The sequence below is a fragment of the Vombatus ursinus genome, unplaced genomic scaffold (assembly GCF_900497805.2).
Source record: "Vombatus ursinus unplaced genomic scaffold, bare-nosed wombat genome assembly UNPS02014798.1, whole genome shotgun sequence".
Lineage (NCBI taxonomy): Eukaryota > Metazoa > Chordata > Mammalia > Diprotodontia > Vombatidae > Vombatus > Vombatus ursinus.
The window spans coordinates 17,534,206-17,550,639 of record NW_020954576.1 but is presented as its reverse complement, the minus strand read 5'-3'; the positions used below and the strand labels follow the sequence as shown (position 1 = coordinate 17,550,639).

The 16,434-nt window shown below is 38.6% G+C and overlaps 1 protein-coding gene across 2 annotated transcripts in view; it reads right to left on the bottom strand.

Annotated features, from left to right (window-relative positions):
- Nucleotides 1–16,434, bottom strand: part of LOC114050150 (WD repeat-containing protein 64-like) — a 172,956-nt gene that overhangs the window by 79,626 nt on the left and 76,896 nt on the right. For both annotated transcript variants that reach the window (XM_027871755.1, XM_027871756.1), the window contains exons 10-11: nt 14,125–14,264; nt 1,223–1,349 (exon numbers count right to left, since the gene is read on the bottom strand). In XM_027871755.1, coding sequence (XP_027727556.1) covers nt 1,223–1,349; nt 14,125–14,264 — 267 coding nt within the window. The remainder of the gene's footprint in view (nt 1–1,222; nt 1,350–14,124; nt 14,265–16,434) is intronic.

The following is a 16,434-nucleotide window of genomic DNA, read 5'->3' as shown; positions in this document are numbered from 1 at the left end:
AGCAAAAAAAAAAAAATCACGTAAATTCTAGCAGAACTGTATACGGAGAGAGCAACCTTTTTTCTTACTCCTTGCCTCCAGATATTCTGCTGCCTGAGAATCTAACTACTATGATGTTAAATGGTCCTGATATGCATAGCTAGGTGGTAACAGATGCAGGCTAGCACAATGAGAAGGAAAATGGCATGCAGTTATTACTGTATTATTTTTTAGGGGAGAGGATATAGTAGAGAGCTGGTTTAAAATGTAATGAGCTTTTTCTGGAACTGAATTTTCTTCCAAGGGGTGAAAAATGATCTATTTTTATCGCTGATGTCAAGCATTATGTGCAAGTGGTTGATCACTATGGCTCCACAAAGATCTCTTTAAAAATTCAGAGAAGACAGAAGTGAGAAAAACATCCTCTGCCACCAGCAAAGTACAAGTGATGCCTGAGAAGGCAATGATTTTTCAGTGACTTCTCTGCTAGCAACCCACAACTGGTGATCAGAGGGAAAAATACTTGGGGAAATGCACTGAATATTTAATCTTCATTAAGGAACCTTACTATTTGTTAACCATTAAAGCCTATCTTTACTAATAGTGCTCAGCCTTTTATAGAAAGGATTCTTATTCTTTCTTGAGTGTGGCTTCAGTTTCTTCAACGGTAACCTCAAAAGACTGAGGCCAAAGGCCTATTTGCATTAGCTATGGGGCTTTGGCCTCAAGTGCAAAGGAAAGAAAAATGGTCCAGTGTTTACCCTGGGTACCCACAAAGAAGGTATAGAAGTGACTTGTTAAGCGAAATGCTTGTTAGCTCAGCTTGCCTGTGCAGCTGTTAAGAGAGGAACCTCATTACTCCCTCTTCAGAAAGAGGAAGTAGAACCGGCTGTGTGGACAGCATGAAGGCTGCTTTGATGTGCTAGCAGGATCCACGCCTCTCCTCTGCTGCAGCCCAGAGTGGGGTGCAGCATGAATATCCCAGGGCATTTTCAAAGAAAAGCAAGTCTACCCACCATCCCACCAACCCCACCAACCTGCTAGCCCATTCCTTACCTGTAGAAAAGGAGCAGGGAAGTAGATATAAATATCTACTTGTAATGAGTTAAAGCTACCAAATATTAATTCTCAAACCCTTTCTCCAGTTTTTCTCCTTATCTAATACATAAAAATAAAAGCTCATGTAAAAGAGATTTTTAAAAATGGGAAAGAGCCTCCTCAGTAGCTAACTGAACACACTGACCTGTGACAAGCATGCCATGGTTGTAATCAAATATCACTGCATAGATCTGCATGTCCCCTGGTCCTCCTTGACTGTCGTGGAAAACTTGTAACAGTGAAAGAGTTTGTATATCCCACACTCTAAAAACCTGGAGAAAGAAATGCATATAATTCAACACAGACAATGACTTAACTTTTTTATGTAAGGGAACATATGAGACAATTTTCAGAGTCTGAAATAGGATCTTATAAATCTTGCAGCAAAAACAATTAAAGTGATGACCCATAAATATGTCCAACTCCAGTTCAAATCTTATTTATATTATTATTTATCATTATCAGAGGGGAACAATAGAAATTATTAAAGATATGATATGTCAGAATATAATAAGCAGCCACAGGAACTGAATTTTTATATGAAATCAATTTAACAAGCATTTTCTAGATAGATAGATAAGACAATGTGCTTAGAGCTAAAGATCTAAAAAGAGATAACACATACACCCATTTCTCAAAGAGCTTACATTATATTGGGGAGGGAAGGAGGAAAAAGATGTGCACAATGGTGTGATGAATGGATTTTAAGCCAAGAGATGATCAGGATTCAAATCCCATTACTTTTCTAGGCATCAAGTTTTGTAAGCATTTGTAAAATGAAGGGATTGGATCAATCAATAAATATTTGTTAAGTACCTGCTAGGCAGGTAGATTGTGCAGTGGATAGAGTGCTGAGTCTGATGTCAGGAAGACTCATCTTCCTGAGTTCAAATCTGGCTTTAGATACTTACTAGCTATGTGACCCTGGGCAAGTCACTTAACCCTGTTTGTTTTAGTTCCCTTATCTGTAAAATGATCTGGAGGAGGAAATGGCAAACCACTCTAGTGTCTTTGCCAAGCAAATCACAAATAGGGTCATAAAGAGTTAGACATGACTGAAATGACTGAACAACACTCTTCTAGGCATTCTATGATCTGGGGACCATAGAGATGGAAGGGACCTTAGAAGTCCTTCACTCTAACCCCCTGATTTTGCAGGTGAAGATAGTGAGGAGAGAGAGGTGAAATAATAAAGATAGAATTGAATCAGTCCTTACTCTCAAAGAACTTGCACTATCCAGGAAACAGCATGTAAAGCAAATACAAGGTAAATTTTATTGGGGGAGGCACTGGCAACTGTGGGATCAGAAAAAGTCTCATGTAGGGAATAGTGCTTGAGCTGAGCTTTGAAGGAAACTAGTGATTCTAAGACATGGAGGTGAGGGAGTAACACCTTCCTGGCATGGAAGTCAGTCATTAAAAAGGCACAGAGACATAGGAAATGGAATGGAATGTTTGATTGAACCATAGAGTGTATCAGGGGGAATAATGTACAGTTATTCCTTGACATCCTAGGGATTAGGGATGCAGTACCCCAGCAATCTGGAAAATCGGCATAAAATTTTTTGGCCCTTTGTAGCAGAGAAGTAGTCTGAATTTTTTCTTTTTCTTTTATGGGGTATTCAAAGTATCTTATTGTAAAATTTGGGTTGATATTATACAATACTATATGTAGATTTTATGCATTTCTAAACTTTTTCTGTGTTATCTGCTGGCCTTCATGTGTCATCTGCAGCTTCAGTTTTTCATGCCAACTCGCAATATATCAAAACCTTGATGGGGCAAGTCAAAATATGGAAGAGATAACTGTATAAGAAGCCTGGAAATACAGGCTGTGAAAACTTGTAAATGACAGAGGAATTTGCACTTGATTCACTGTAGTTTGTTGAGTACCAGAGTGATGCCAATCTATCAACAATTATTAAGCATTTATTACGTGTTGGGCTATGTACTAAGCACTAGCAATACAAAGAAAGACAAAACCAAAATGAAAACAAAGAGAAATAATCCATTTTTTGCCCTCAAGGAGCCCAAAGTCAAATGGAAGAGATAATGTGCAGACAACTATGTACAAACAAGAATATGCAGCATAAACTGGAGATAATCACCAGAGAGGAGACAAGAACTATGATTTAATAATATTTCTCTAGGGAACCTTCCAGTTCTAAGTCTATGTTTATATGTACAAAAATAACTGATGTAAATAAAAATGAGATACAGGCAAAGAAGAGATCCAGGCAAAGAGTTAGAAGAAGTTGGGGAAGAAGTGATCATTTTTTACTCAGAAAGAAGTATTCACATAGGTGGTGATAATTGAAATGGTCCTTAAAAGAAGGTCTATCACTTTCTAGCTATATGTCCAGGGGTAAATCACTTGACCTCTCAGTCTCACGCAGCTCTCTAAGACTTATCTATTCATTTATAGATGGATGACAACCCATACTGGTGGATGGAGTTCATATATTTGATTTTACACACACACACACACATACACATACACACAACTAGGTGGCACCATGTCTAGAACACTGTGCTTGGAGGAAGACCTGAGTTCAAATCCAGCCTCAGGCACTTACTAGCTATGTGACCCTGGGCAGGTCACTTAACTCCTGCTTGCCTCAGTTTCCTCAGCTATAAAATGGGGATGATAATAACAGAGTTGTAGTCCTAGGGTTGTAGTGAGGATCAAATGAGAATATTGGTAAAGTGTTTAGTATGGTGTCTGGCACATAGTAAGCACTTAACAAATGCTTATTTCCTTCCTTTTTCTCTGTATATCTCTATATACACATATTACATATGCAATATATATATGTATAAATGATAATTCTCATTCATTTTTTCATATGCATGACTCTCCAGCTAAATGGTTCTTCAGGGGGCAGGGCTAGTACCATGAACTTCTTTTGTATGCTGTAGTAGCTAATACAGTGTTAGAGACATAGTCTAAGCTCAATAAATGCATGTTGATAAGCTGGATAAATCAGGTTTTATTTTAGTTTTTAAAAATCATTATATGAATACATGAAGGGTCTGTGATTTTGAGAGGGTATGGAATTTTGACTGTCCTATAATCTAAGATTTATGGGTCTCTACAATCTAACTTTATCCCTGTGTAGTGGGGTCTATAACTACTGGAATCCTCTAGCTTCATCAAGTCCATTAGCTATGATCCTGACTTCATTGGACTTTTTGCCCACACTTGGCTCTAGGATCCACTCTTTTGACTTTGCCTCCCTGCTATCTTAAACACACTTGTTCTAACCCTGAGATTTTGCTAAACCCACAGTGGAAACCCCCAATCCTTATTCGTTTTTATTGTCTAATTTCATTGTTCCTGGTTTATGGTTACTGAAGGAAAATGCAGAATCACAAAAAGTTGGTCCATTAAAAATTTATCCACTTCATTTTATTCTTCCTCTCTGGTCTATAATTCTACTACTCACTGATTCAAATCTAAACTTCTTCTTTTTTCCGCTTTTTGGTGAGGCAATTGGGGTTAAGTGACTTGCCCAGAGTCACACAGCTAGTAAGCGTCAAGTGTCCAAGGCTGGATTTGAACTCAGGTCCTCCTGACTCCAGGGCCAGAGCTCTATCCACTGCGCCATCTAGCTGCCCCGTAAACTTCTTCTGCTGAGCAAGAAGAGTTCTCTGCAGTCTGCTCCCTTCCTGCTTATCCCACTTTACTTCTCATCATTGCTCAGCATGGCCAGTCTATTCTCGTTAGTCCAGTCTCCTTGGTGTTCCCATCATACACCATGATCATTCTCACAGCTGGGCCGTGTTAATGTTCTTCCCTTCTCCGAGGATGTCACAGATCTTAGGATCATAGATTTGGAGCTGGAAAGGCCCTCAGAGGCCATCTAACCTATCCCTCTCATTTTACAGATGAGGAAACAGAGGGCCAGGGAAGATAAGCAACTTACCTAAGACCATGTAGTCATGACCACTAGTCATCAGAGGTGTGATTTGACCCCCAAGTCATCTGACTTCAATATCAAGGCTCTTTTGTATCCAACCATGGTCATGAGGAGTGGGCTATGAACTCATGCCTCTGGAGGAGCCAGCACCCTTCCTTTAGAGTGTCCTCCCCTAGGGGTAGCTAAATGGCACAGTGGATAGAGCGCCGGTCCTGAAGTCAGGAGGACCTGAGTTCAAATCCAGCCTCAGACCAAACACTTGACACTTACTAGCTGTGTGACCCTGGGCAAGTCACTTAACCCCAATTGCCTAAAAATTAAAAAAAATAGAATGTCCTCCCCTACTACTCCATGTGTTCATGTCCTTCAAGATGTAGCTCAGATCCTATCTCCTCTCTGAAGACCCCCTAATGATGCCATAGTGAGATAAGGAACAAAGAGGAGTATACCCCAAAGTAGGATGGGACCCAAAACATGAGCTGATTGGTTAATCTACACCAACCCTTAGAATAATGAGAGAAAAGAAACACCCTCCACAAAGTAGCATAGCCAAGAGATGAGTGACAGAAAGCTCACTGAGAGCCAGGCAGAGGTACCCAAGAACTGGTCTGCTATTCAAAAGTACTCTGGTGTTGGGTTGTGCAAATAACAGGTGGTGTGGATGCTTGATTGATAGCATGTCAAAGAGCACTGACTGTTGTTGTTCTGCAAAAATTATTTTGATCTTATATAATCAATATGGTAGATTACAAAAAGCTGAGGAATAGGAGGAGTTAGGAATGCACCTCAGCTTTAACAGTAAATAGCCACGAAATTGCTTTGACCCTCTGTTCTTCATTTGTTAAAGTGAGGGGAACACAATTTTACAATTTTATCTCACATGGAACAAGGGGAAGACTTAGCACCAATCCTAGGACACTTCATTTTATGTCGTCTGATCAATATAAATCCATCTCTCTCTGTCATTATTGGTGGGAATGGTTAAAAGATGCAGGGAGTCAAGTTTTGTTTAAAGAGCGCTAGCATACTTATGTACTACCATCCCAGGAGTAGGATGCTCAGGCAGAGATAGAGCTAGAATTTTCTATAGGTTCTTCAGATTGAATTATTGGAAGGCCATATGAAAGGGCACTTTGAGGAGATATGGAAGAGGATACCAAATAGCACACAGGGACATCTTTAACGGACCTGCATGCCTAAGCAATCAGACGCTCATTGCAATGACCATGTACAAAATCTAATTTCTCTGAGCTTTGCTTTCTGTACTTGTAAAATGGGGATAATAAAACTGAAATTATTCACTCACAGTATTTTTGTGGGGTGATGGACTTTGTAAATCTTAAAATGCTGGGATAATGGTAATGATTGCCCTGGAGAAAAACTCAGCAGACTGAGGGGTCTGGCTATCATGGAGACAAAAACCAGCTATGGGGAAATGTTCCTATTGGTTTTTATCACATATGGGAGGCAGGGTGATGAAGTGGATAAAGTGCTGGATTTAGAGTCAGAGGGCCTGGGTTCAAATCCCAACTCTGCCATGCCCTTCTGATGTGACTCTGGGAAAGTCATTTAATATCTCTGGATCTCAGTTTTCTCAACTTTTTTTTTGGTTTGGTTTTTTTTTTTTTGGTGAGGCAATTGGGGTTAAGTGACTTGCCCAGGGTTGCACAGCTAGTGTCAAGTGTCTGTTCTGAGACTGGATTTAAACTCAGGTCCTCCTGATTCCAGGACCAGTGTGCTATCCACTGCGCCGCCTAACTGCCCCAGTTTTCTCAACTGTAAGATGAGGAGTTTGAATTAGTTGATTCCTGGGTTCTTTTCCACCTTCACATCTATGATCTTATGATTCTGCTAATAATTTTGGGGGTTCATGGTACATAGGAGTTGGATCTAACCTCCCTGGGACTTACGTTTTCAAAGGAGCAGTAAAAAGACAAATAAATTGGGAAGAGTAGGAAAACTGAAGGAGTTTAGGACTAAGACCTCTAATCTTCTCAGTGGAATAGGATTTGAAGCCTTTTGCTAAGTGTGTATTCCTGTTTCCTCTACCTCTTGAAATCCCTAGCTTCCTTCAAGGCTCAGTTCAAGTCTTAACTTACAAAGATGTCTTTCCTGATCAGGTTTGCTATAATCTTGTTAACCTAGCCAATGATTTTGGGACAATGTGTCCTCTTGTAAAGCACATTATATTTTCTAATCAAATGTTTTGCCTTTCTTTAAAAAAGTGAAACTCTTAAAAGGAATAGCAATATCTAATTCTATTTGCTATTCCTTGTAAATCATCTGCTTCCTCCTCTTTATACAAAAAGGGAAGAACAACTGGCCAGAATGGGTATAATTGGTGCTTGGGAACATTGCCAACCATTGTTTCTTTTGAGTTTGCTAATGAAATGAAAGTGGATAAAGTTTTCAGTTCACTCTATTTTCTCAATGATTTTCAATTTGTCTTCACAAACAGTAGCTCTACCACAGCTGTTAGACTATTGAGCTTGGTGTGTAGCAATGCAATCAGCCATTATCTTAACTGTCAGAAGAGGAAACACTATTTACCATGCGACTGTAACAAAGGAGAATGATGACAATCTACTCCATGCAGTTCAAAAAGTAAACAGAATTTCTAGCAAAATAACCAGCACATAGTAAGCGGTAACTAAATTAATTGAAGTTTGACCTCAGGGTCAAGCTGCCTTACATGAATAAGTTTAGAAAAGCAATAGATTTTTAAAATCCTTCTTTAGTTTTCCTTTACAGGGTCATTGGGAAGGATGAGATTTTTGTAGTCTATTCCTCTGTCTCTGAGCATAATCATAACTATGACAAAAGGTTATATTTGCCCTTTTTTAAAAAAAAATCTCTGGAGAAGAAACCTCTGAAGCTTTTGTTTCTACATTGTTTTGATTTGGTTTTTGTTCACTGTGGGAGGACAGGTAGTGGAAAGGGACATTATAAACACATGTAAAAATAAATAAGTTTGTTTATTTTAAAAAAAATAAAGGAAACTCCAGTTCTCTCTGCTTAACAAATGTGTCCCATTGTCTGAGAACTTTTGCTTTCCCAAAGGCCTAATCCTTCTGCTTAGTTTTCTCTAAGTCTGTTCCCTCTGGCCCTGTCCTGAGTGGAATAAAAAAACACTAATTCATTCTCATACAATATTCCTTCATCTTTGCCAAATCATGAAGGGAAAAGGAAAATAAATATTCAAGATAATTCCAAATGGTGGTACCATAGTGTCCAGTTACTAAAACTTTGAAACTCTCATGATTCCTACCAGCTGGGATAAGTGAAGAAACCAGCAAGAGATGATTTCCTCTAATGTTTCTTCTAATGTTATCTCTTCTCAAATGCAGATCTTCAATATATTTACCCAGTGACTCTCTTTAAAAACTGCTAATTTACATAAAACACTGTAATGAAATGACTAACAAAAGTCTTCCAAAGTAAAATCACTGTTACATGGTGATTTCTTCCCTATTACATTTTAGAAAATGAATAGCTCAGTACTCAGCTCAGCTAGTCAAAAATCCTACAAAGTTGCAAGTGGAAAGAGAAGGCAATCATTTTTTCAATTTCAATCAATCAAACATTTTTTAAGCGCACCTATCATGATGCCAGACACAGTGCTAAGCAAGAGGGATATGAAAAGAAACAAAAGACAGTGCCTGCCCTCAAGCAGCTTACAATCTATATCCAGTGAAGTTATAATAATACCTCTGCTTTAGATAGAGCTTTGTGGAAGTATCTTTCTCCTTCACAACAATTCTGTGACTAACATAGATTTATATCAACTAGCTCACTTGCTTTACTTAAAGGTGTGAGAACTGGGATTCCCTGATTCCAAGCATAGAGCTTTTTTACCTTATACTTCAATGCCTCTTAAGAACATCTCAGTGACTCCAAGTCCAATTGAGAGAATGGTTAATGATGACTCTAAGGTTACAAACCTGGATGATGTCCTCAAAAGAAACAGGGAAATTTAGAGTGGGGCAGATTTATGAGAGGAAATGATGAATTCAGTTTCACACATGTTGAGTTTAAGGTGATAGCAGGATATGCAGGGGGAGGTGTTCAGCAGGCAACTGGAGATGTGGAATTGGGTTTCAAGAGAGACACTAAAGGTGAGTGTATGGATTTGTGTAGAGGATATGATTGAACTCTTAGAGGTAGATGAGATCTTCAAGTGATAGGGTTTTGGAGGGAATGGATATGGGCCCATGATGATCCAGCAAACAAGACTGACAGAAGACTTGACCAAGAAAACAAGACTGATAGAATTAGGAGAGAGTGGCATCATTGTTTCCTAAGAAAAGATTAAATACACAGAAAACAGGAATAATACACAATGTTAAGACTTGCAGAAAGATTAAAGAGGATGAGGCCTGAGAAAAATCACCTGATTTAGTTGAGATCACCAGGAAACTTTGAGAGAGCAGCTTCAGTAGGACCATGAACTGAGACTTACAGGACCAAAAAGTGAAAGGATGATGAGGAAGTGAAAGCAATGAGTGTATATTGCCCTTTCTAGGACTTAAGCAATGAACAAATAAGATGGATAAATACAGCTAGAGGTAATGATAGGGTTAAATGAAGTTTTTTTCTTTAGTTTTTTTTCTTTTTTTAAGATAAGGGAGATGTAAGCATGTCTGTAGGCCACAGGGAAAGAGCTATTAGATGGGGAAATATTCAAAATGAGAGAAAAGAAGCTATCTCTGTACTGATGACTCATAAGTTTATATTTCCATCCCTATTCTTTCTGCTGAGCTCCAATCCCTCATCACTGACTACCTAACCATTTCAAACTGGATGTCTTGTAGGTATCACAAATTCACAGTCAGTCAATCATCATCAAGCATTTATTAAGTGCTTACTCTGTGCTAAGCACTAGGGATACAATGAAGACAAAAACTACCTTCAAGGAGCTCACATGCTAATGGGGAAACAATATGCAAATAATTAAGGACATAGAATATATATGCTGTGTGAATGGAAAGTAGGTAATCTCAGAGGGAAGGCACTAGCTATAAGTGGTGGGGGGGAGGGGAGAATGGAAGAGGGATGATGGGACCAACCTTATAGAAGCTGGGATTTAAACAGAAATTTGAAGGAAGCCAGGAGGTGGAGGTGGAGGTAAAGAAGGAAGGATTCCAAGCATGGGGTTTAGCAATTTAAAAGGCAGGGAATCAGGAGATGGAGTGTTGTGTGCTTAAATAAGAAGTTTCCCAGACCTAAGATGTATGTGCTTGGGCCCATACCAGGCGTTGGCCTCAGGCTCCTTTTAAACACTTGCTTGACCGGACTCTCATCTGTGTCTCTTATCCATAATGAACCACTTTCTGTGCCTCCTCATGCTTCTAGACTCTCTGAACCAACCATTCCTCTCCTTTTCTTAAGCAAAGGGATTTCCTCTCCAAAACCAGCCCTCTTTTAGAACTTCCTTTTTTGGGCAGAGGGCTCCATGAAACTTTCAGTCACCCAGATTCTCAGCCTCTGTGTAATTCTCAACTCTTCAGTCTCACTCCACCTCCACCCCTCAACATCCATTCCATTTCCAAATCTTGTTAACAACATCTCATATATATCCTTTTCTTTCCACTCAAACAGCCAAGACCCTCAAGCTTTCTTCACCTATTTCCTGTATGATTTATTAAAATAATCTCCTCATTGGTCTCTCTGCCTCAAGTCTCTCCACTGCTCTACCATTTTATCCAGGTGATTTTCCTAATGCACAAATCTGTGCATATATGACTCACCTACATGTGATTTCATAGAACAGATCAATCAATCACATCTATTAAGCACCTACTTTGTGTCAGGCACTGTGCTAAGTGCTGGAGATACAAAAAGAGGCAAAAGAGAGTCCCTGCCCTCATAGAGCTTATAATCTAATGGGAAAGACAACATGCAAACAAATAAATGCAAAGCAAACTATTGTTATTTTTGTTCAGTCATTCAATGTCCAAATTCAGTAGTGTCCAAATCTTCAAGACCCTATGGACCATAGCACACCAGACCCTTCTGTACTCCACTATCTCTTGAAGTCTGTCCAAGTTCATGTTCATTGTTTCTATGGTACTATTCATCTCATCCTCTGACATCCCCTTTTCCTTTTGCCTTCAATCTTTCCCAACATCAGGGGCTTTTCTGATGAGTCCTTTCTTCTCATTATGTGACCAAAATTTTTAAGCCTCAGCTTTACTATTTGACCTTCCAGTGAATAGCCTGAATTAATTTAAATATTGACTGATTTGATCTTCTTGCTGTCCAGGGGACTCTGAAAAGTCTTTTCCTGTACCACAATTCAAAAGCATCAATTCTGCAATGCTCAGCTTTCCTTATAGTCTATCTCTCACAGCCATACTTTGCTACTGGAAAAACCATAGCCTTGATTATATGGACCTTTGTTGGCAAGGTGATGTCTCTGCTTTTTAGTATACTGTCCAGATCTGCCATAGCTTTCCTTCCAAAGAGCAAGAGTCTTTTAATTTCATGGCTGCAGTTTCTGTCTTCAGTGATCTTTGAGCCTAAGAATATAAAATCTGACAATGGGTTGTTGAAAAAGAGTTCTTCCATTTTTTCTCCCTCTATTTGTCATGAAGTGATGGGACCACTTGTTAAGATATTATTTATTTTCAGTTAAGCTTCAGGCCAGCCTTTACCTTCTCTTATTTCTCTCTACCCCTCACCCCATCAAGAGACTTCTTAATTCCTCTTCACTTTCTGCCATCAGAGTGGTATCATCTACATATCTGAGATTGTTGATATTTCTCCCAGCAATGTTAATTCTGGTTTTTAATTCATCCAGCCTAGCATTTTTACAGGATGTACTCTGCATATGTTAAATAAATAATATACAGCCTTATTGTCCTCCTTTTCCAATTTCAAACCAATCGGTAGTTCTATGTTTGGTTTTAACTATTGCTTCTTGGCCCACATACAGGTTCCTCAGAAGACAAGGAAAATAATTTGGTACTCCCATCTCTTTGAAGACTTGCCATATTTTGTTGTGATTCACACAATCAAAGGCTTTAGTGTAGTCAGTGAAGCAGAAGTAGATGTTTTTCTGGAACTCCCTTGCCTTCTCCCTAATCCAGCAAATGTTGGCAATTTGGTCTCTAGTTCTTCCTCTTTGAAAACCAGCTTGCTCCTCTGGTAATTCTCAGTTCACATATTGCTGAAGCCTAGCTTACAGAATTTTTTTTTTTTTTTGGTTTTTGTTAGGCAGTGGGGTTAAGTGTGACCCTTGCCCAGGGTCACACAGCTAGTAAGTGTTATGTGTCTGAGGCCAAATTTGAACTCAGATCCTCCTGACTCCAGGGCCAGTGATGTATCCACTGACTTGCAAAATCTTAAGCATAACTTTACTGGCATGTAAAATGAGCATGATTTTTCAGTAATCTGAACATTCCTTGGCATTGTCCTTCTTTAGGATTGAGATGTAAACTGATCTTTTCCAATCCAGTGGCCAGTGTTGAGTTTTCCAAATTTGCTGGCATATTGAGCGCAGCACTTTAACAGCATTTTAGGATTTTAAATAACTCAGCTGAAATTCAATCACCTTTATTAACCTTATTATTAGCAATGCTTCCTAAGGCCCACGACTTCTTTCTCCAGGATGTCTGGCTCTAGATCAAACACTTTTTTTTTCAACTACCCAAAAGGTGACTCTACACATAGATATTATCAAATGGTTAATATAGAAAGCAAACTACGTACAGGACAAATAGGAAATCATTAACAGAAGAAAGACACTAGAATTTTCAGAGTTGGTAGGGACCTCAGTTACAGGTTTAGACCAAACCACGACTAAATAGGATTCTCTTCTGTGACATCACCAACAAGTAGTAATCCAGAATCATGTTATAGAATTTCAGAGCTGGAAAGAATCTTATTGATCAGCTAGTCCAAATCAGACTTGAAAAAAAACTTCCCACTACAACACACTCCAACATTAGTCACCTAGCCTTTTTTTGAAGACTTCTAGCAAGGAGAAATCCACTGTCCCTTGAGGCAATGCATTCTTCATTTAGATAGCTCTCATTGTTAGAATATCTCTCTTTAGGTCAAGACTAAATTTTCTTCTTTTTAATGATCCATCTAGTGCAATTATTATTTCTGCCCTATGGGATTCAGATAAACTACAGATCCCTCTTTCATGTAACAGACCTTCAAGTACTCGAAGATTAGCTATCACCCTCATCTCCCTGCCCCACCCCATCCCCAGGTTTTTCTTCTTTAAGCTCAACATCTCCAGTTCATTTATTGGTCTTCCTAGGGCATGATCTAGAGACCCTTCCCCATCTGGTTGCACTACTTTAGATGTTTGCTGGGACTTGGCTCAAATGATTGCAAGTAAAGACATAACCAGAGTCACATGGGATGGACAGTTCTGGATGATCTGTAATCAGTATTATTAGCAGAAACTTTCAAATTAATGAGTTGATGGATCCATTTGAGTATTTGATGATAATAAAAATAATAACTACCATTTGTATAGTGCTTTAAGAGTTATAAAACATTTTAAAAATTGCATCCCGATTTATTCTCACTGCAATTCTAGGAGATAGGTTTTGTTGTTGTTGTTATTATTGTTGTTGTCGCAGCTAGGTGAAAGGCAGTGGATAGGGTGCCAGGCCCACAGTCAGGAAAACTCATCTTCCTGTGTTCAAATTTGGCCTCAGAAACTTATTAGCTCTGTGATCCAACCCTGTTTGCTTCAGTTTCCTCATCTGTAAAATGAATTGGAGAAGGAAATGGAAAACCATTCCAGTATCTTTGTCAAGAAAACACCAAATGGGGATACAAAGAATCAGATGTGACTGAAAAAACCACTGAACCACAACGCAAAGTGGAATTATCCCCATTTTACTAATGAGAGGTTGAGAAAAGTCAAGTGACTTGCCCAGATAGCTGGTAAGTGTTTGAGACAGGATTTGGACCCAGTTCTTCCTGATTCCAAGTCCAGCACTCTATCCACTGTGCCACCTACTTGCCCATAGTGTGAGAACACATGAAATCACAGACGGGTATAATTTCTTGACATAATTATCAGTCACCTAAAACTTAAAATATGAGTCTCCCAGATTTCCCACTATATCATTGGTTAAAAAAAAATTTTTTTTAAATTTTTTACCTTTGCAGAAGATAGGCTGATCACATGCTGATCTTTTTCATTTGTAACAAGTTCTGTAATACTGAACATATGTCCAACAAGTTTCCCTACAGGCTTGGTGCTGATATTGGGATGCCATAATCGGAGGATTTTGTCATCTCCTGAAAATTAGGATACAGATAGTTTGTTTACCAAAGAAAAAGTAATTGACAGAATTCAGAAAGTTTCTCCTCCCTCCTGTGCACCCAACTATATCTCTCTATTCTAATTCCTAGTCGACCTCCTCCCAGGAATATTCCTTAATTAGCTTTCTAAGCTGCTAACATATTTCTGACCCATTCTTTAAACTTTAACACATACAGTAATGTATAATACATAACATAATATATAATATATATTATATATAATATATAAGACAACACACAATATTATAATGTATGATGCTATAATATATAATGTAATATGATATGATATATGATATATCATAATAATGACAATTTTATAATAATTGCACATAGATATTATATATAAATACTTACTGTCATAATTTTTTTCTCATTCCAGTGCTTTCTTATTTGAAATATATGTTTAAGAGAAGTAGTCTGTCAGGAACGAGGAACACTATCAAAAAAACTTAGTGATCACATGGAACCTATGTCAGATTGGTATTGCCCTGTATATCTCTCTTTTTTTCTTAGGCAATTGGGGTTAAGTGACTTGCCAAGGGTCACACAGCTAGTGTCAAGTGTCTGGTCTGAGACCGGATTTGAACTCAGGTCCTCCTGACTCCAGGTCCGGTGCCCTATCCACTGTACCACCTAGCTGCCCCATCCCTGTATATTTTCTTTAAAATAATGCTGATATTTAATAATATATCCTATAAGAACTGAATTACTTTTCTCTTCATATAAAACCAAAACAAACAAAACAAAAAACCCAAGTACCTCCCCTCTCCAAAAAAACACTATTCCATCTCCATCTATCAAGAATTATTTTTAACATAAGGGAAGTTGCTTCCCGCCCTTCCACAATTAATATAATCACAGAAAGCCCAGAATGTAATTACCAAACATAAAGTATGAGCTAAGGAATTTGCTTACAACTCCACAACAGTATAGTCACATATGCTATCATTCAACCAGCACACATTTATTTAGCACTTTCTATGTTCTAGGCATTATGCTAGACATTGCAGATATGAAGAAAGGGCAAAGATAGTCTCTGCTCTCAAGAAGTTTATATTGTAGTGAAGGAGATAACATATAATAGTAATAATGAGAGCTAGCATTTATGTAACACTTACTATTTGCCAGGCACTGTGCACTTTATAATTATTACATTGTAAAAATTAAATTAATCATTTGGTCCTCACAAAACTCCTGGGAGGTAGGTAGTCTTATTATCCCCATTTTACAGATGAGAAAACTGAAGCAAACAAAGGTTAAGTGATTTGCCCAGGGTCACACAGCTAGAAAGTGTCTGAGGCCAGATTTGAACTCGTGTCTTTTATGAGCCAGGCGAGTACTCTATCCACTGTACTACCTTGCTTTAATATAAATAAATAGGTATATACAAGGCATATGGGGGGGGTTTCTCTTCTCTTCCCCTACCTTCCACAATGTCATGAGAGCCATTGAACAGTAGGTGACAATGAATCCAGCCAGGAATAGAGGGACACGTATCCAAAGACAGCCATGGATGCAGAGACAGTCCCTTGGGGAAGGAGACAGCTTCAGGGGATATGCCAAGTCATAGCAGAAAGGAATACTGGCCACATCCTCAAGAAAGGAGCAGATTGTCTGACTCTGGTTGAGCGGCCTGTCCTTATCCAAGGTAAGGTACAGTACCGTTCTACAAAGAGAGTACAGATCATGCTGTGCCAGCAGTTATGAGTTGCTCTTTGCCTTCAAGTGTCTCATTACCAACATACTCTTTACCAACATACTCTTAACTTTAACTCCACTACTCCTATGGATGCTGGGAATTTGTGTAAAAGTATGTCCTAGGCTTTTGGAAGGAAGCTTGTACCAACTGTTTTAACTATCCTATCTTAGTAAATGTCTTTGTAAAAACTAATTATTAAACCTATTGAGTAGCGCATGTAATATTAGTCACCCTCTAGGGACTCGACCATAACTATGAGTTCAGGTTCGAGGAGTATCCCAGAGGAGGGGTTAAATGAAATTTCTTTATTTCCAAAGCACTTAAAATACAGTGGGGTCCATTTTCACCAAGTTCCTCTACCAAAGTTCTATTCTCATTCCTAACTATGGCATGGAAATGATCCTGGGTTTTCAGAGGCTGTGCCTTTGGAATTCAAGCACTATCTAA